At 38.2% G+C, this 20,990-nt stretch overlaps 1 protein-coding gene across 12 annotated transcripts in view; it reads left to right on the forward strand.

Moving 5' to 3' along the window:
* The window catches only part of NRXN1 (neurexin 1), a 1,175,924-nt gene that overhangs the window by 435,643 nt on the left and 719,291 nt on the right, over window positions 1–20,990 (forward strand). For 10 of the 12 annotated variants that reach the window (XM_075863167.1, XM_075863168.1, XM_075863178.1 and 7 more), the window contains 2 exons: window positions 13,561–13,862; window positions 20,268–20,291. In XM_075863167.1, coding sequence (XP_075719282.1) covers window positions 13,561–13,862; window positions 20,268–20,291 — 326 coding nt within the window. The remainder of the gene's footprint in view (window positions 1–13,560; window positions 13,863–20,267; window positions 20,292–20,990) is intronic. The other 2 variants (XM_075863171.1, XM_075863174.1) reach the window with 1 other exon arrangement.

The following is a 20,990-nucleotide window of genomic DNA, read 5'->3' on the forward strand; positions in this document are numbered from 1 at the left end:
TCCATAACTAAAAATTCATTTTTTAATTGACCGAGATGGGTATAGAGATCCAACCCTACTTACTCCATACAGAATCAGAGTGCTGGATCAGTCCTAGTACAGCTACTTTTTAAATATTTTTGACATATGTAAATATCACCATGATTTTTAGTGCACTCATTAGTTAATAATGCACCACCCGCCATTAATATCCATTGGGCTAATTGACTCCCCCAAGTTTATAATTTGGATGGGTGTATTGAAGCAACATATCAGTAAAGACATTGCACAATTCATGCCAATAGCAGGCGGACCAGTCAGATGACCGGTTGTAGAAAATTGGTGAACCAAGTGTAATGTTTTAATTTTAATCGCTCATTATACTTATAAGGGTGCCAGTATATGTAGCGACCATGTGCTTCACCTGCACAGGTCGCATGGTCAAATCCGCATAGCAAAACCGTGGCAATTCGCAGTAAAACATCATCTAGCACCTTCCTAAGTTCTAAACCCTCTACAGTATATTTTATATTCTATGACCATCCAATAATTAAGAATATCTTCATGTATGATCATCTTCATGTTTATTTAGGTCCATTTGAAATTATATTCATATCACATATTTAAACTACAGTGTGAATTTATTTTTTCTCATTCACATATTAACAAAATGTAATTATTAGGAAACATATAACATTTAATGCTGCGGATTATGATATGATATTCTTGCTGCACATACACAACCTTGTAAGATATCATTATTTCTATCTTATATTTTTGGAAAATGCTGAAAGATTTACAAACAGCCTTGTGCTCAGGCATTTAACATATCAAGCAGGAGGTTTCGTTGATTTATTGATTTAGTAGAACACATTTGCATAAATGTTGCTAAAAAAAATTTTATTTTTGTGCGTGCAGATTTTTTCAATAACCCCACATATCCTGTAACCGTGTCTTACTCAGCGATAAGTGACTCTATTTCATATGACATAGAAAGTCTTTCCTAAATGAAAGCTAATGACTCCACTGATGTTTTCTGCAATGTTGAATATTTCAGGTGTGCTGTTGCTAAGTAACACAATAGTACAACTTCAAAGTTTAATGAACCTAAAATTAGCATGACGTTCTGTTCTTCTGTAAAGCAGGACTCCACTGAACGACCATTGAAGTTCTTCTGGCAGCAACTAAACACGCATCTGCAGGAATGGAACTCTCGAATATTGGCTGTAAACAAAGATACAAATGACGACAGTGACAATAAATTATAAAAAAATAATAATAATAAAAAATAGAAAAAATAAGAGATGCTTGGCTTTTGGTAGGGCCTAAAGATATCTGGAGTACTATGGTTCACTATGGTGTGAGGATGCAAATACAATAGAATGTGTCATTAGTGGCACCAGAAGATCGGGGACAACTTCACCCGGTGCCTTGTGCAAGCAACACCACTCATTCCTGTAATCCGACGTCCAGAGAAGATGATAGTCCATTATATAACCATATTATAATCTAAAACGTCATAAAACCAGAAGCAAATGACCGAGCAGATAAAACCAAATATGAGTCTCCTCTGGTTAGAAGACAAAGTGGCACATTTTTATGATAGGGTTTTATATTGGGCTGTCTCCATGGAGCTCCTCTACCATTATAATTAAAATGTATTGTTTTTTTTTTATCATATTAATCCTACTGCTAAACTAGATTATATAACAGACAAGGTCAACTCACTATTAACCAGAAACCAAAAAGTTGATGGTTTTTTTTCTATATAAAAGTAAGAAATAGATTGGGGGAGATTTACTAATACTGTGTACGTTTTAGACAGCGTAAACTTAGACTAGGCAGTCAGAACATGCACCAAATTGATCAAAGTGGTGCACGCTGTATGATAAATTTGGCGCATGTTGTGTGACATGTTAGACACTGTTATCTTCCTCCCACCACCTATTAGTTGACTTAGGTTATGGCAGTTTTTTTGCTCCAAATGTTTGGATTTTTATTTATTTTTTAAACACATTTAAGCCACGTCCTTTGTGTTAGACCACACCCCTTTCTACTGAACCCCCACCCCCGTGTCAAGCGTGTCGAACTTGGTGTCTAAAACTATAAATGTGGCACACAGCATGTACGGCAGAATTATTGTGCATTAAACACAAACACACACACACAAATATAGATTCCTCTATTATTAGGATTAATTAAAATAATAATTATAATAATAATAATAATAGTAAAAATAATAGATTATTCTTTCTTTTATATAAAACATACTGGTAATAGATCATATGAACGATGGTTATAGAGAACGTGTCTGACGAGACCTTCTTATAAGATGTTTTTGCAGTTCAGATCTTGTTAAGGACCGCTCTAGTGTATATGGGCTTTAGTTACAGCCAATGAAAACTGATAATTCTCGACCACAATTTATTACAAGCACTTTCATCACCTCTTAGCTATTAAACAATGTCAAAGGCTTCATTTTCCACTGCAATCTTTAAAAGAAAGCTATGTTTTGTAAAGAGGGCTTCAATGCAATTACCAGCCAAAGGAAAAAGCTTAGCCTGAGTGGATAAGTCCCTGATTATGACACAGCAATCACAACAAAAGTACTTGGTGCGCTATTGCAATCCCTGTTAGAAAACATGTGGGCTCCTCATTTCTCCTCTGCTTTACTGTTTCAATTCTCAACGCATAAGCCTTAAAGGGCAAGTAAAGCCACTGCTTCAAACAGCTGTATACAACAGGCTCTGTAATAGGGCATGTTCAGACGTGGCGTATATCTTCAGACACTGTCCGCTTCAATGCCGCCCATTATCTGTGTTGCAGATTCCATTGCGCCTTTGCCTAAAATGTGAAGTAAAACGCTGCGGATTAGTCGTTGCGGATTCAGGTGAAGAATACATCCTGCTCTCTTTTAAAACATTCCATCTCAGTTTGGCTATAGACCTCGAAACACATAGGTCCAGCCAGAATGATGAAATATCCTGTTCGCGAAAGCAATCCGCAGCGCAACACACATAACATCTGCGGATTTCATTGCGGAATTTTGCAACTCCATTGAAGTCAATGGAGAAATTACGCATCAAGTCCGCAACAGCCAGTGTATGCTGCGGACACCAAATTCCGCACCGCAGCCTATGGTCCGCAGCGGAGTTGTCCGCAACGTCTGCACGAAGATAATTAAAAAGGTGTGGAAACCAATGGACAGACTGTCTGCTGCGAAATTCCACAGCAATTCTGCCACATGTGAACATGCCCTTACTCTACCATGCAAAATAATATACTTGAAATAACATATAGGTGACCTAAAACATACACAGATGATAAGGATGTAGAGAAATATCAAAATGATGCCCCTTCTTATTCTAATGTCTTCTTTATTATTTTTTTTGACGACCCGTCCAGGATCGAAAGTGATGTTAGGGCTGTGCAGAGGTAGGGCAGGGCTTGAATGTCTTTCCATACTTTAAAAATCAGTGCTTAATGGCGTCCTACACTTTCAGCAAGTATATATATATATATATATATATATATATATATATATATTTACATATAATTTTTTTTTGTATAATTAAAAGTTACACAATTCTTTCTGTATTAATTCGTCACTCTTTACAAAAACTCTGCTTGTTGTCATTCAGTAAGAACATCCATTGTTTACTTCCAGAGGATAAAATTCTGTCCATGGCCATGTGATGGACACACAGGTGCACGGCTCGTTACCTGGTCATGTGATGGACACACAGGTGCACGGCTGTTTACATGGTCATGAGATGGACACACAGGTGCACGGCTCGTTACATGGTCATGTGATGGACACGCAGGTGCACGGCTCTTTGCATGGTCATTTGATGAACACACAGGTGCACGGCTCGTTACATGGTCATGTGATGGACACACAGGTGCACGGCCCTTTACATGGTTATGTGATGGACACACAGGTGCACGGCCCTTTACATGGTCATGTGATGGACACACAGGTGCACGGCTCATTACATAGTCATGTGACGGACACACAGGTGATTGGATTGTTAGAAAACACAGCTTTGATACACATACTGTAACTGTAACGAGCCATGCACCTGTGTGTCCATCACATGACCATGGACTGAGTTTTATCCTTTGGAAGTAAACAATGAATGTTCCTACTAAATAACAACAAGCAGAGATTTTGAAAACTGTGAGGAATTAATACAGAAAGTGTAATGTAAAATTGTATAACGTTTTTATTATATAAAAAAAAATAACGTTAAATTCCTGAAACCGGACAATGCCTTTAAAATCAGTCATTATGACTGGCGGAAATTACTGGCACAGTGGTAATGTGGTATGACATGTCACTATTGAAATAAATGAGAGCCCATGTAATACAGTTCATGACTGTGTCCTGTGCATTGGCTATCACATCCGGCCTATAAAAGGTGGGTCCCACACACAGCTGACCCACTGCTTCTATGATGCCCACATACCTTTATAGGTAATATGGGCAAGGATTATCCTGATGGGACCCACCAAGCCCTGAAACAACAGAGAGTCCTGGTTTTATGTTACCTACCCCTTCTTAGTCATATATAAATAAATATGGGGTCAGCAGTGGTGAAATTGTATGCAAATCTTTATGCATTATTAGTGCTAATTGCTAAAACAAGATACTGCAATACATTTGTAAAATCCAGCATTACACATTATGATATCACAATGAGGTGTGCCTAATAGCAAATGCGGCTCTGCTACAACTCAGCAATATCAGATGGACAAACAATGCTGTACCGATGAGTTAAATGGCAAATTCCACTCTGCTACATCTGTATTTCCACAGCTTGAAATTCTTTCTTAAATAAATGAAATGCAAAGAAGTCTCCTCTATAAGAGCTGTAAGCGCTGATGTGTAGGTTCTTGAGTATAGCGCTAAGGGAGCGAGGCGATCGCCCACCGCTAACAATAACAGGAATTGTGCGCCTAATTACCTGTTCACTCTGCTCAAATTATTGCTCTGGAGTTTTTCTCCTTCCTAATAGAAAATATGCCGGGTTGTCAGTGATCATTTTAATTAGCTAGATATGGTGTTTTTTTTAAGGCTTCATGTTTTCCATTGCAAGAAGGAAAGTAAGAAATAATCTTTCACCCTTATCTTGTGGCAGAGAAGCTGGAGATACTCTAATGCAATAGGTCAAATTAGCTAACATATCTCATTTATCCCGTTTTTCTCGAGAATATATATTTGCCTCTGACAATACTTAGATTAATGTTAATTGGACTCATTTATTAATTCATTTAATTTCCGTATAATTCTCCTTCGCAGCCTACAGCCCTGCATTTATTTTGCTGCTATTTTCTATAGCGCGTATACTCACTACATATTTAGTTTTTTATGTTTCTAATATTCCATGACTGTGGTGTAAATGCATATACTGTATTTAATTCTTCTATACAAAAAGTACCCTAAGCAATCTGATATTTCTATGTCAGTATGCAATGTACCAAAAATTTCCACATAAAACAATGGTGAGTAAAATACACAGACCAACTAGCAATCCAGAGCCACCATGAGAATTTTTTAACGGCCCTGTGCAGCCAATTGGTCATCTCTGAACCTTCCCACCCCCGTTTTAGTTCCACCCCCCACTCTCACATTGCAGCATTAAATCCTATTGACTGGCATAGTAGAGAGATTCGGGTCCTTTCAGACCTGGAGAGTAGATATACAACCTAAAAGCGAACCAAAAAGGGACATAGCCCTTAAAGAAATAGTATACTAAATAATATACAAAAGTACAGAAAATCTTTATTAAATACACTCAACAATAACATGTAATGGAATAAAAAAGGGATACATCATACACGGAGATATATACAGCAAGGTCAGATGAAATAGACCATGGACAAACAGAGTCAACCATCCAAAGATGACCAGACCACGCTCAAGTAGTCCACAGGACAAAAAATATAAACCATAGGCATAGAGTGATGAAACCCACATACGATATAGTGCTGCCTACTAAGTATAGCAATGTACAGAAATAGACTAGAAAGTCTACTGCTGCCTACAGAATATATAACAATCAGCAGAGTAAAGCTGAAGGCGTCCTATGTAAACATGCAGGCTCAAAATGGCCAAAAAGAAGGGCTAAAAATAGCTGGACACAATGGAACAATCATGTAGAAACTGGAGGCCAGCACATACCCTGGAACATGATGAGGAGCGATGGAGATCAAAGACGGATGGATTAGTGAACGCCTTTTTTTTTTTTTTCTGGAGAGTAGATATAACTGGACCCATGCGGTTTCATCCATATGAAGTCAATTTTCCCTAAGTTCAGAAACTACACGGCGCCAGGTTGCATCGGCTGGTGACTGGCAGTCAAACCTATTATTCATTGGTTATCCTGCGCCCCTGACAGTAGTACCTGTTTTACTTTCCTGATATAGCCATCACATATATTGTCCCTCCAGATATTGAAGTTTTTCGAATACTGAATGCATACCAAGACTAAAATCAGTTTTGATCTAGAAAATTTGAGGTGCAATATTTACCCTCTCCTGTACCTTTAAAGTGTAGCTAAACGTTTGACAAATTTCTGACATGTCATAGAGTACGGGCTCATAGACTTTCTATTGAGTCCGTATACCAATACATTTATTTCCAGAAATAGCCGAACAGACACGAAGCGGCTGAGCGCTTCAGCTGCTTTGTTCTAGTGATTGGTGGGGGTCTCAGTGCTCGGACCCCACCAATCCAAACTTCTGACATGTCTATGTCTATATGTCTATGACATGTCAGAAGTTTGTCAAACATTTAGCTACACTTTACGTTAAATTAAAGGGGTTGCATGAAATTACAAAAACCTGTCTGCTTTCTCTCAAAAACAGCTCCACTGTTGCCCATTGGCCTTGACTGATATTGCAACTCAGCCCTTTCCAGTAAAAAGGGGTTAAGCTGCAACACCCAACAATGCCTATGAACAAGAGTGGCGCTATTTCCAGAAGTAAGCACCTAAGTTTTTCTTATTCATAATAACACAGCAAGGACACCGTAAGACATGAGTCCATCTACATCAATCTATTCTTGTCTAGTTCAACCTATTCTAACTTTTTATACCCCTTTAAATCCCTCTGTGGTTCATGCCTATTGATGAAATCAGATATTAATTACTAAAATGAAAATAATAATTGTATAAATGCATCCAAATTCATTTTGAATAAAAAAAATAAAAATGGCCATGACTAATACTATTGGCAGATAATAGACACTCGGACTGGTATATGTGCTATGGTTCAGTGTGAATTTCACACCTAAATACAGTATTGTCAAATGAACTCTTATGTGTCAACATTAAAATCGCAAGAGAAACTAAAGTGTCACTATGGCAACAATTGTCCATAGCATGATATCAATAGCTCACTGGTGAGGAGACGAAACTTCTGTGCTTTTTACTTTATATGCTGTGCCCAAACACATAACAGAGAAATTCACTTAATATACTAAGAAATAGTAGACGTTCCAGATTATAACAAAGTAAAGAGTCACAGGTGCCGTTGACCTGATATATTAAATCATTTCGTGCCTTGTCAAAAAATTGCCATCAAAGCTTTTAGGCCAAAAGCACAGAAGAGGTTATTGTTGTTCAATTAGTACTGTACGTCGCAAGACTTGAGCGCTTGACAAAAAGGTATTGTACAAAGTAAGAAAAATGTGAGGTGGCAGGAAAATAAGTTTTCTAAGAAGTTACAAACCATTTATAGTCTATGTGATTGAATTTATCTTGTTTTAATTTTTATATCATAGGTGTTTTCCGGAAATATACATTGATGGCTTTCAATGTGTGGGCACCCAACAATTAGCAAAATGAGGGGGATCGGTATTCTGATTAGTGGACCCCACTGATCACACATTGATGACTATCCTAAGGATAGACCATCAATGTATATTTCTGGAAAACCTCTTTAATTCTCAATGGAAACAGCCAACAGAGAATGGTGGTGCAATTGATAGAAATAGATATATGGTGGTATGGGAAGGGAAATAATTGGCAGTTGCCTGTTTTAAGGACTCGTACCAACGCCCATAACATGCAGATGGATCACCTGTTATCGATCACGTCTAAATGATGAACTTAGATGTGATCGGTAGGTAACAGATCGATCACGCATGTCCCGCTGACACTGAACCCGTCAGTGCCGCTGACCTGACTGATACAGGTTTCAGCGCTAGATACAGCTGCTCTGTATACAGGATACAAAGCAGCTGTATCTCAAAGAGTAAAAATAATTTTTACTAAAGAGTAATTAGAATGTTGCAGCAAACACACTGATAGACATTTTTATTATTAAAAATAAAAAAATGTTTTCAAAGGTGTACATAGCCTTTAATAGTACAGACCATGGCTGCTTATTTTCTATTTCAATAAATTGAAAATGCTAAGAAATTATATTTTGGCAGTTCCATGTGCTTTCTGTAAAATTAGATCGTTTATAGGGAAATAGATGCAAATGTACTGCTGAGCTAAATAAGTCCTAAGAGTCTTGAAAGACAAACCATGGATTTCTGTCCAGTTGGAGCTATATCTACAGTGGGCATTAGTGTGTATAAGATTATATAGTATGGCAGCTGTGAGCGCCTATTGACTGGAGAATGGCAGTATTTGAGAAAATAACAGGATTCAGGCCACCATGAGAACCAGGCATTTACCTGACCAAGAACGTATCTAATTTTCTATAGTAAATGATGCACAAAACCCTACTCAGTTCCCTGTAACTTCCTTATTATGTTCTTCTTCTCATACTTGTAAAATACAGTATAAGTACATAAAATTGTACTAATATCTATCATCTATCTATTAATCGATCAATCAATCTAGCTATATACATATATATATATATATGTATATATATATATATATATATATATATATAAATCTATGTGTAGATAATCGATATCTACAACGCCCCGATGCTGCCTGGCATCTGGACCTTTGTTGCACCTCAACACAAGCCTGATGTGAGGGCCTGTTGGGGATTCGGATGGGCCCGCTTCTTTATGCTTTCCATCCTGCGTTGCATGTGGTAGCCTGAATCCTCCTCCTCTGTCTCCTCTACTCCTGGTGCCTCAGAGTACTAGAGTGGAGGAGACAGTAGAGAAGGAATAAGGATGCACAGGCTGCCGCAAGATGAAGAGCATAAAAAAGTAAGGGTGCTGTAATGACGGGGTAGAGAGACAGACAGGTGAGTCCTAATCTACCCGCCACTCAGTCCCTGCCTACTTGCACGGCCCGTCCTAGGCGATGGCGTACAACTGGGCGACGGTCCCTACGCTCAATATGTGTAAGACAGACAAACAGAGAAGGGTACACAGAAGCTAAGGGAAATGGGGCAGTTGCCCACGGAAACACCGTGAGCAACAAGAGTAGTGAATAAGCCGAGTCAAACCAGGAGTGTACGAGGTACCAAACGCAGAGCAAGAGAGTAGTCAGTAAAGCCAGGGTCAATATGAAGCAGAGGTCAATAGTACAAGAAGCAGCAGAGCCAGGAAACAGGCAGAATCACAGGCAAAGGAGGAGCAGGAAATGAAGGTATAAATAGACAGAGGGCGGGAGCTAGCTCCGTCTGGCCAGGCTGTGATAGGCTCTCCCACTTCTCAGCCTCCCAGCCCGAGTGGTAGATGATCGAGTCACTCTATCAGACTTAGGAGCAGGTGCAGACTGATTAACCACGGGCGTCGACACAGAAGCTGTGTCTGGCAGATCCTTTACAGTTACAGCCATTTTTAGGTAAGGGAGCTGCTGCCCCTGTGGTTTAGGAGCCTGGTCGCAACTGCGACCAATGCGTCCCCTATCGCTACAGCACTAATCTGAACGACTTTGAAAAGGGTTAAATTGTGATGCTTTGACAACTGGCTCACAGCATCTCGAAAACGGCAGATTTTGTAGGGAGTTCCAGGTATGCAGTGGTTAGTATCTACCATAAGTGGTCTAAGGAAGGACAACCGGTGAACCAACAAAAGGGTCATGGGCGCCGAAGGCTCATTGATGCATGTGGAGAGGAAAGGTTAGCTATCTGGGCTAATCCCACAGAAGAGCTTCTGTAGTACAAATTGCTGAAAAGTATATGCTGGCTAGTGGCTATGATAGCAAGGTGTCAGAACACACAGTGCATTGCAGCTTGCTGTGATTAGGGCAGCATGTGAGGCTATGTTTTAATCAGCGGGAGGTTTTCCATTATTCTGTTCGGTCAGAGCAGCTGAATAATGAGAAAACAGGAAGGGCTGGATAGATTGCATGATGGACAGCAATGGTGCCCGACAGAACCCATTTACTTTAAAAGGATATTTCCAACTTAGACCTTTATGGCATATCCACAGGATGTCTGATAGATCCAGGTTCCAGAGCTCCAGGACCCACACCTATATTGAGAACGGAGGTCCTCTGTATCGAGAACTAGTGAAGTGGGAGCCGCGCATGTGCTCAGCTCTTTCCATTCTTTTTAATGGGAGTTACAAAAACAGCCGAGCAGCACTTGGTCTGCTGTTTCCTTAACTCCCATATTACAGAATGGAGAGAGTCTTGTGCATGCATGGCCCCCTCTGCCGCTCCATGCGACCACAGAACACGATGTTGCAATAGATATCCTATTTCCCTATTGCTACAAACTCGCTACTGAACCCTTTGGATTAGCATTCAAAAGCAGATAGATACGTCTCTTGCCTGTCTGTTCTTTGCTAGTGGTTAGTATAAAGAATTGTAGAATTTATCTTGGTTTATCTTTCATTTACTCAGTGTAAAAATGATTCTATGTACTTCTCAGAGATGTAAGATATCAGACAAATGCCAATGGTTTTTGTGGTCATTGATTATTATGGGTCAATTTGCGAGCCTACTATAGGAAGTAGTCTAAATTGCTTTTAATTCACAACCCTAGTCGGGTAAATACAGTGCATTATCTACAATTTCAAATAAGGAAAATTTCTCCTTTTTAAGTACCGTGATTTGGAAACCATTTAAAAAAAAATCTATTTTTAATGCTACTTCATCAGTTTCATAGTACAATGGGGGGTCATACTCTAAATGTGTACACGAAAAAAAGTACAGCTTCTAATCTATTCGTATTGATTGAATAAAGGTAGGCGGACAATGAGAATTCAGATATTACAGACAATGATTTTACTTTGAGAACTTCCACCAGGAAGGTGCTTTAAACTGAGTTTGTTTGCGGCTACCGGGCTGATCAGATCTTCAGTGACATACGAAGCTGCCTTTTATAGAAGGTGCGGACATGCTGAATTGGCTTTATCATTCGCTTTCTCAAGGAAAATACCATTAGCTCACAAGATTTAGCCTTGAATACTTAAGGAAGGAGTGATACATACAAACTGTTAACCTTCTTAAAAGCTTTTTCCAATCTTTTCTAAGCCCTGGAGAAGCTGGTTTTACTCAGGCTCGGTCATTCACAGTAAAATGATTCCTTTGACTAGCCTATAATTATAGTGTGCGGTATGCAGGTATTTCCGACGTAAGCTCTTTGACTTGCTGGTGTTATATTGGTCAAATTGAACCTGGTCCTCCTAATTTTAAGATAAAAAGTTACCTTTGTGTCATTGTTCTGTTGGCTCTGTTTAAAGTAAGTGAAAATGATCCCCTATTCTTAAGGAAAGATAATGGACAATTTTTCATGAAATGAAAGGTTGTAGAACCAATAAATCAATTAACTAGATATGTGCTCGTTTCTAGTACAATTGACCTGCAAACAAAAGAAAATGTAAGACTCCACAGTGCAGAGGGTTTACCTTAAAGCTCATCCCCCAAATTATTTTTTTTTAGTTTCTAGCTATACTTTACATAATTTGTCGAGACCAGACTAAATAAATGGTTGGGATTCCTTATTTATTCTGTCCACGGTGCCTAGAAGGGGAACATAGTTATAATGCCAAAGTCTATCTCCTGTGCAAAAAAAACTTCTGTAGTAAGGAGAATAATAACCACATAGTAGACAGTCAAACCCCACTATTTATTTCTATTACTTATACAGCATTAACATATTCCACAGAGGTCCTTATTTACAGTTCCCATTGGGGCTCTGTAATGACGGGGTAGGGAGAAGACTGGTGAGCCCTAATCTACCCGCCACTCAGTCCCTGCCTACTTGCACGGCCCATCCTAGGCGACGGCATACAACTGGGCGACGGTCCCTACGCTCAATATGTGCACGACAGACAAACAGACAAGGGTACACAGAAGCTAAGGGAAATGGGGCAGTTGCCCACCGCAAGACCGTGAGCAACAAGAATAGTGAACGAGCCGAGTCAAACCAGGAGTGTACGAGGTACCAAACGCAGAGCAGGAGCGTAGTCAGTAGAGCCAGGGTCAAAATGAAGCAAGGTCAATAATGATAGCAGGAGCAGCAGAGCCAGAAAACAGGAAAGAATCACAGGCAGAGATAAGCAGGAAATGAAGGTATAAATAGACCGAGGGCGGGAGCTAGAACCATCTGGCCAGGCTGTGAGTTTCTCCCACTTCTCAGCCTCCCAGCCCGAGTGGTAGATGATCGAGTCACTCTATCAGACTTAGGAGCAGGTGCAGACTGATTAACCACAGGCGTCGACACAGAAGCTGTGTCTGGCAGATCCTTTACAGGCTCACAATCTAAATTCCCTATCGTTATGTTTTTGGGGTATGGGTGGAAACCCACACAAACATGGGGAAAATCAGAATTGGAGTGGAGCTTCACTATTGGTTGAATTTTTCTTATTGAGCTTTCATAATTCATTCGGAGCAGAGAAGCGGCTACATGAGTCCTCTTACTAGATGGAGGGCACTTTGGGGGGACAGTTAAATTTATATAAATGCACCCACTGTCTACATTCTGTGCCTTATGTATAAAATGAATCTGTCCTAGTGATAGCTTTCTATTAAAGTCTTTCTTAACCTAAATTTATTTTTGCAAAAGTATGATAAATATGGCAGTAATAGATAATGAAAGGACTGGTTTAATTATCAGCTTGCATTATTAATCATATTTTTCTAAAAATAGCTTAAATCGTGTATTAACAAGAATAACCTATTATTTATTTACTTATTTATTTATTATTATGTTAAAATGTAACAATGAGGCACAGAATGTATATCTCATCATCATATTGGGCATATTGAGGTTTTTCTTCACAACTGAATAAGTTGAAAGTAATGCTAAGCTGCTGAAGTTGTATTTTAATTTTCTTTTTAATGAGCTCATGCATAAAAATAATGAGCTGATTGTACCATGAACTAAAAGTTGAAAGTACAATTCATCTATACATGGCCCAAGTGTATGAGATATTTGTTTAGTAGCCTAAACCATTTGTACAATTGTCAATGCTTTTAAAATAACTAGTCAGTTGCATTGAAAATGAATGCCGTTCTGTCTTTAAAAGTGAAGGTTTTCTTAAAAAATTTACTTTTCTTTTATTTTTATTTATTTTTCTTTTCTTTTTTTTCTTTCATTTATTTTTCTTTTTTTTATTTGAAGCAATGCAGTTAAATTGCTGAATTTAACCCAACTGAATTTAACATAGTTTATATGTGACATACAAGTTTTTTGTTTTTTTTACAGGGAAGGAAGAGTACATTGCTACATTTAAGGGGTCTGAGTATTTCTGCTACGACTTGTCGCAAAACCCTATTCAAAGCAGCAGCGATGAAATCACGTTGTCGTTTAAAACTCTACAGAGGAACGGACTGATGCTTCACACAGGAAAATCGGCAGATTATGTCAATCTGGCCTTGAAAAATGGAGCCGTGTCTTTGGTCATTAATTTGGGGTCAGGGGCCTTTGAGGCCTTGGTGGAACCAGTGAATGGAAAGTTTAATGACAATAACTGGCATGATGTGAAAGTAACAAGAAATCTGCGTCAGGTAACAGTAAAATGGATGAAAACGTTATTAATTTTTTTCTACACAGCTAAGTTCAAATATTCTCAAGATTAAATATACTAATAGATATTTTTAGGTTTATTAAACCTGAGCAGGGGCAGACCTAGAAAATACCAAGGGCCATCAATTAGAAAGGGATTGATAGATAACACAGTATATATGGTAAATGTAGTGTATTGTTGAGTACTATAGATTAGGTTAAAAAAATGATTACATTGTATACATATATATAATGATATTTAGCAATTCTGGCAGTTCTGTAGTTATATAATTACCATCATTAGGGTTTTTTTGTCTCTTAAGTTTCAAATGACCTGATTCATATTTTAGACATTCCAAAAAAGGAACGGATGAAGCAACTAACAAAAGTGGGCAAACTTTTAAGCTCATAAAAGTTTTTTTTCATTTACTGAGCCTGCAGATATGTAAGGGGCATCTGTCACTAGAATAATTGTCGACTATAATTGGACATTTGAAGCCTTTCTGAGCAAAACTAGGCGGCACTATTGTCAATCAAGGGGCCAAAAGAAGTAACCTTCCTTCCTTCCTTGACTCCGATGATACAGGGCTCTTTCCCTTAACTGCGACAGGGCTGCCGGGAAGTATATTAAGTGATCCCTTTTCGATTTGCCGAATAACTAACAGTGCTCAAAGGAGGAAAGATGTAGGTGGCTTGCAGTAGTGCTTCCTAGGTTTGTAAGATAAAAAAGTGGCCTGTCCCAAAGATAACTTTCCTTTGAATTTCATTTTTGGGTTCAAGTCCTAAAAGTTAATGTGAATCACCCCCTTTTAACTCCATGTTTTGTTAGATCCAAAGTTCTGTGCTGATTAATTAATATATCTTTATAGTGGTTTGAGTGAAGTTTTTCTGATACAGAGCTCCAAATCCCATCCATATAGAGCCAATTATAAAATTATTTCTATCTGCTGCCACCAGTAGGGGGAGCTTGTGAGTTTACTTCATATTGTGTTATTATTGAGTACAAATGTACATGAGTATGCAGTAATCTCTGTAACTGCCTCTATTGGTGGCTGCAGGTAATTTAGGAGATTAACAGCAGAGCTCCAACTGCTACAGTATAAAGATAGATTAAAACATTAACCCCCCCCCCTCCCCAAATGGTGGACATTCACTTTATACAGTTAATAAAAATGTAATTTTAAAAGCCTAATGCAACATAAAATATATATTTTTGTCAAGTGATAAACATATAAATAAAAGATAAAGTGAATAGAGTATGTCCCCTGTTGCCAGCAGGATGCTGTTTCCTTGCCTGGTATCATTGCTGACATCAGTTGGATCGAAATTTTAGCTGTACACCCTGCCTGGCAGCTTAGGTTCTTTTCAAGTCCCAGTGGTTTCGATAATTCATGAATGATCCAAATCATCCCTTTTCTTACACTAAAGGATACTATGATACTATGATATGTCTGTTCCTGCTGTGAACAAAGGATCCTTGCACAGTTTTGCCCAAACAAAACAAAAAAATCACAACTTTAACAATGAGAAGTCTATTATTGAAGAAAAAGTATTTTAAATTAGGTTACTGTTTTTTATAAAATGACATAGTATTATAAAATTATATTTATTATACACTGTCAAGTTTGTAGAAGATTAGAAACACAGCCATCTTGTTGAGCTGCATCTTCTATTGCAAAAATAACATTATTTGCTATTTGCTGCAGGTTTTAAAGAGGCTCACTAGAACAGTAGTATGCCTTGCATAGCCTTTAAGAATGTTCCTCACTTCTTTGCATTTTTTGATAGTGATAATAGATCTTAAAAGAACTTTGGGCATGATCATATTTAATTCATCCAAGCTCAAGATGCTTAAGGAAACAGGACTTCATTAATTAGTATTCCACCTGGTAGTGACAAAATCAATGAGTACTGAAGTAATTAGGAACACTTTTTTATTGCAATAGCAGTCAATTATAGTAATTGAGTTCAGGGGTTATTTGGTCACTCCGTGAAGTCTGAGATAAGACTGACCAGTTCAATAGAAATCTTAATTTAAAGAGGCTCTGTCACCAGATTTTGCAACCCCTATCTGCTATTGCAGCAGATAGGCGCTGCAATGTAGATTACAGTAACGTTTTTATTTTTAAAAAACGAGCATTTTTGGCCAAGTTATGACCATTTTTGTATTTATGCAAATGAGGCTTGCAAAAGTCCAAGTGGGCGTGTTTAAAGTAAAAGTCCAAGTGGGCGTGTATTATGTGCGTACATCGGGGCGTTTTTACTACTTTTACTAGCTGGGCGTTCTGACGAGAAGTATCATCCACTTCTCTTCAGAACGCCCAGCTTCTGGCAGTGCAGATCTGTGACGTCACTCACAGGTCCTGCATCGTGTCGGCCACATCGGCACCAGGGCTACAGTTGATTCTGCAGCAGCATCAGCGTTTGCAGGTAAGTAGCTACATCGACTTACCTGCAAACGCCGAAGCTGCTGCAGAATCAACTGTAGCCTCTGGTGCCGATGTGGCCGACACGATGCAGGACCTGTGAGTGACGTCACAAATCTGCACTGCCAGAAGCTGGGCGTTGTGAAGAGAAGTGGATGATACTTCTCGTCAGAACGCCCAGCTAGTAAAAGTAGTAAAAACGCCCCGATGTACGCACATAATACACGCCCACTTGGACTTTTACTTTAAACACGCCCACTTGGACTTTTGCAAGCCTCATTTGCATAAATACAAAAATGGTCATAACTTGCCCAAAAATGCTCGTTTTTTTAAAATAAAAACGTTACTGTAATCTACATTGCAGCGCCTATCTGCTGCAATAGCAGATAGGGGCTGCAAAATCTGGTGACAGAGCCTCTTTAACTCCTTATTGAATTTAATGGGGAAAATCTGCAACAGAAGTGCAACAATTGACATGTTGCGGATTAAAAAAATGTGTAAACATTTTTTCAGTGGGTTTTTTCTGCAACGTGTGGATGAGATTTGTTCAAATCTCATTCACTCTGCTGCTACTGTAAATGCTGCAGATTTTCCACACAGAATTCCATGCCTTTTCACGGCGGCCAAGTCTTGAATCCTGCACGGGCGTCCTGTGCAGGCTGGAGCCAGGGCTCGGCTTTCTGATGACAGCCCAGCTCCTGCTCCAATGGCCGTGATCGAAGTTTACATCGATCACGGCCGTTTAACCCGTTAAAATGCAGGAGGCACGTCCTAATAGATTGTCTGTCCGTTTTACACTAACAGGCAATAATGCTTTGGTATACTAAGTAAACCAAAGCATTATAGCAGTAATCTAAAGATCGCACAGTGAAGTCCCCTAGTGGGACTAAAAAAATAAGTAAGTAATGTGAAGTAAAAATGATTAATAAAAATTACAGTAAAAAAATAAATCCAATTTTTGCATAAAAAGGGTTTTTATTTAATAAAAGTATAAAAAAGAAATAAAAGTTCACATATTTGGTATCGCCGCGACCGTAATTACTCAAACAATAAAGTTAATATGTAATTTAAACCGCAAGGTGAACACCGTAAAAAAAACGCAAAAAGCAATGGCGAAATTGCTATTTTTTTCCATTCCCCCCCAAAAAAGTCATAATAAAAGTTAATCCATAAGTCCCACGTACCCCAAAACAGTACCAATCAAAACTACATCTCGTCCCACAAAAAACAAGCACAAAAAAATCACTACATTGATAGCAAAATAAAAAAATTACGGCTCTTGGAAAGCGACGATGCAAAAACAAATAATTTTAGTTCAAAAGTGTTTTTATTGTGCAAAAGTTGTAAAACATAAAAAACCTCAACATATGTGGTATCGCCGTAATAGTACCGACCCATAGAATAAAGGTAATTTGTTATTTACGCTGCACAGTGAATGGCGTGAATTTAAAACGCATAGAACAATGGTGGAATTTTAGAATTTTTTTCTATTCCCACCCAAAAAAGTGAATAAAAGTTAATCAAAAAATGATATGTACCCCAAAATGGTGCCATTAAAAGGTACAACTAAACCCGCAAAAAAACAAGTCCTCAAACAGCTATGTCGACGGAAAAATAAAAAAGTTATATCTCTTTGAATGCAACTATAAACTAAACCTGAAAAAATAGCCTGGTCATTAGGGCCTAAAATAGGCTGGTCACTAAGGGGTTACTGTCTTGTACAGAAACAAGGGTACTGCTACTATCAAAAAAACTAGACTCATAGCTTGAAAAGGTCCTTCCTTTCTAGCACATACAGAACAAGATAATTTTTAAGTAAAGGTGGAACATCTAAAGATCATAGTCTCCGCCCTTTTGGCAGACTACAAACAGTCATTTATAGTAGTCTGAGTATTACTGACTGAATGTCAAAATGTCATTGTTTAGAGGCTGCCCCTCTGTATTTATTTTTAATTTTCCCTATAGCAGTCACTATTATTAAATATATATTTAGAACTATACATTACACTCATATAATTTGAATATATCTTGTAAAGCGAATGATAAATTATAATATGTATTGTTTTCCTCGGGGAAACAATTTGCCTAATCATTCCTTATTATTCCGAAAATGGAATCTGGATACAGATTTATTAATTTCTGTAAGTATATGGGAAATGGGGAAATATCAAAATATTAAATTGCATTTCTTTGTTTATTTTTTATATGTTACTATATTTTTTGGACTATAAGACTCAATAGATGATAAGACTTAGATTGGAGGGGAAAAAATCTAAAAATGTCAGACCAAATGCTGCCTTGAAACATTATACAGCCGGATCAAAGCTAGGCTAGGCACAGAATTAGTTTGCCACTCAAGCCCTGTATCTTAAAAACCAGAGCGGCTTGTTGGCACCCCACTAGCACCAATGCTTCACCAGCCGTCTCCTAGCTACGTCCCTGCATTATAGTTATTGTCTTGGCTATTGACTGTTTTTTTTCACTGTATCTTTCTGCCACACTTTCTTATACTATACAGCTCTTACTGTGTAACCCCTTTACACTAGGCAATTTTCGGGCAAACGATCATTCATAGAAAAAGAGGGCAGTGATCAGCAAATGAACGAGTAAACGCTCTATCATCTGCTGGTCGTATCGTTTTAAAAAAGAATAATACTATCGTTGTCGGCAGCGCATCCCCCTGTGTAAACTGCTGCCGACAAGATAATAATGTATGAGGACGAGCAATCAGAGTAACGACCGCTCCTCCCCATCCATAGCTCCGTGTGACAGGACCAAACGAGTGCCGATCAACTATGTCTCGTTGATTGGCACTCGCTGCACCGGCCAAAATTGGCCGGTGTAATAGGGCCTTAACTCTCACAGTCTTAGAGACTCAAGTGCTGGCTACTGCTCACTTGTATGTAAAGTCACTCATCTACAAATTACTATTCAATAATTTATACGGTTCACTCGCGTACCTACAATCATATCTTGTACAATAATGGAAGAGGCAGGAATGAGGGACCAGCCTATAAGGCAATAATGTTTTTTATGAATTGCCATTTTTCTACCAAAATGGCCTTACCGTTCTCCCACTATCAGATTTAACCTGTTACATTTTTTAAAAAAAAGTCTTATAATCAGAAAAATACAGTAATTAGTATTTTAAAAATGAATTTGTGTCCTAAATATTTTTTTCTGCACCATAAGTATCCGCACAATTTCAGATATTATATTGAAAGTCAATACATGCCCAACTTTCTAGATTTGCCTTTGCTCATGACATTAGTTACAACAATAATCAAATAATCACTGAAATAACAACAATAAAGTAATCAATTAGACATTGTACAACCTACTTGGTGCATGTTTAACAAGGCAGTTACAGAGACCCATTCAACTCATTTTCTGTGTCAGGATCTTCTTTGCTTTGTTTCATTGCAGTAATCTGTGACCCCAAAAGCCCAACAGTATGACCGAAAGAAGTTTTGGAGTTGAGGAGGATTCCTTGAGAGCTGTAAATCCAGTAGTAGGGGATTCAAAAATAATTTCTGAATTTGTCCAAAAATGAAGTCAGTTTTAGAAACAATGTCGAGGAAGCAGATATTTTGATTCCTTAGCCATTTTTTATGTCTGTCAGATGTATTAAGCTTAAAGACCCCCTAAAAAATGGGGGACTAGCGACCATGTGTCCGTTTTTGTTCAGTACAGAGCTGATAAGTTATGAAATATATTTGCAGGACAAATACTATTGTGGTTGCCTCTGTGGAGGCCTACTTGTTAGTCTGCTTTTTTTCTTGTAAAATTTTTTTGCCCTTTTTTTCTATGTTACTAACATGCTTAATAACTAACATGTCACTCATGGAATGTGTCATTCTACTAACCGTTACCTGAATCAAAAAATGTACTAACATGGTAGTGACCATCTTATTTTTTTAAGTAACAATCGTTATTATGTTCACAGTTTTTAATTTCCTTTCTCCCCCCTTCTCCACAAAGCACTCAGGCATTGGACACGCTATGGTAAACAAACTACATTGTTCGGTAGATATCATTCTAATTGTTTCTTATTTTGGGTTTGCCGTGTGTTTTTCTTTCTTTCTTTTAACTGTAGACATCATTACAAAAGAGGAACTGCGGTTGGTACTCTTCTGCTTACTTTCAACTCCTTCTTTTCATCTGTTGTTGACCTCCTTAGTTTTACCTGTCCCTGTTTTTTTTCTATTTCTTTGTTTCTTTTTTTACTCACACATAGGGGGCATCATTAACTTTACTACCATTTGCATCAAGCTGTAATTAACAAAAAAACAACGCTAACCTTTGGCTGGCCCAGGTGGCTACTGGCTCGGCCACTCTCTAACCATTCATTATGCATGGCATGAAGGCTTGACTTGTAAAGTCCACACATCTTTATCCATCACAAGCAGTCTGGATACTTATTTCCCAACTTTGTATTTTGTTTCTGTAGTGTGTATGGCATGTGCACACTAGAGTGGCGCTATAAACATTGTTTATTTGGCATTTATTTTTTATTTTATTTTATGTTTGCATGTTTAATTTTTTCGCTGCTGCTCATTTGTTATCAGTGCAAACAGTGGTGGTGCTTATTACCGCTTGCGTCATTTATGTCTCCCCTCCCCCTAACGCATGTTTTAACTAGTCAATGACAGACTACTAAACTTACTAATACGTACAACAGCTGAACTAACCTAGAAAGCATTT

Source organism: Rhinoderma darwinii, chromosome 4 (assembly GCF_050947455.1).
Source record: "Rhinoderma darwinii isolate aRhiDar2 chromosome 4, aRhiDar2.hap1, whole genome shotgun sequence".
Taxonomy (NCBI): domain Eukaryota; kingdom Metazoa; phylum Chordata; class Amphibia; order Anura; family Rhinodermatidae; genus Rhinoderma; species Rhinoderma darwinii.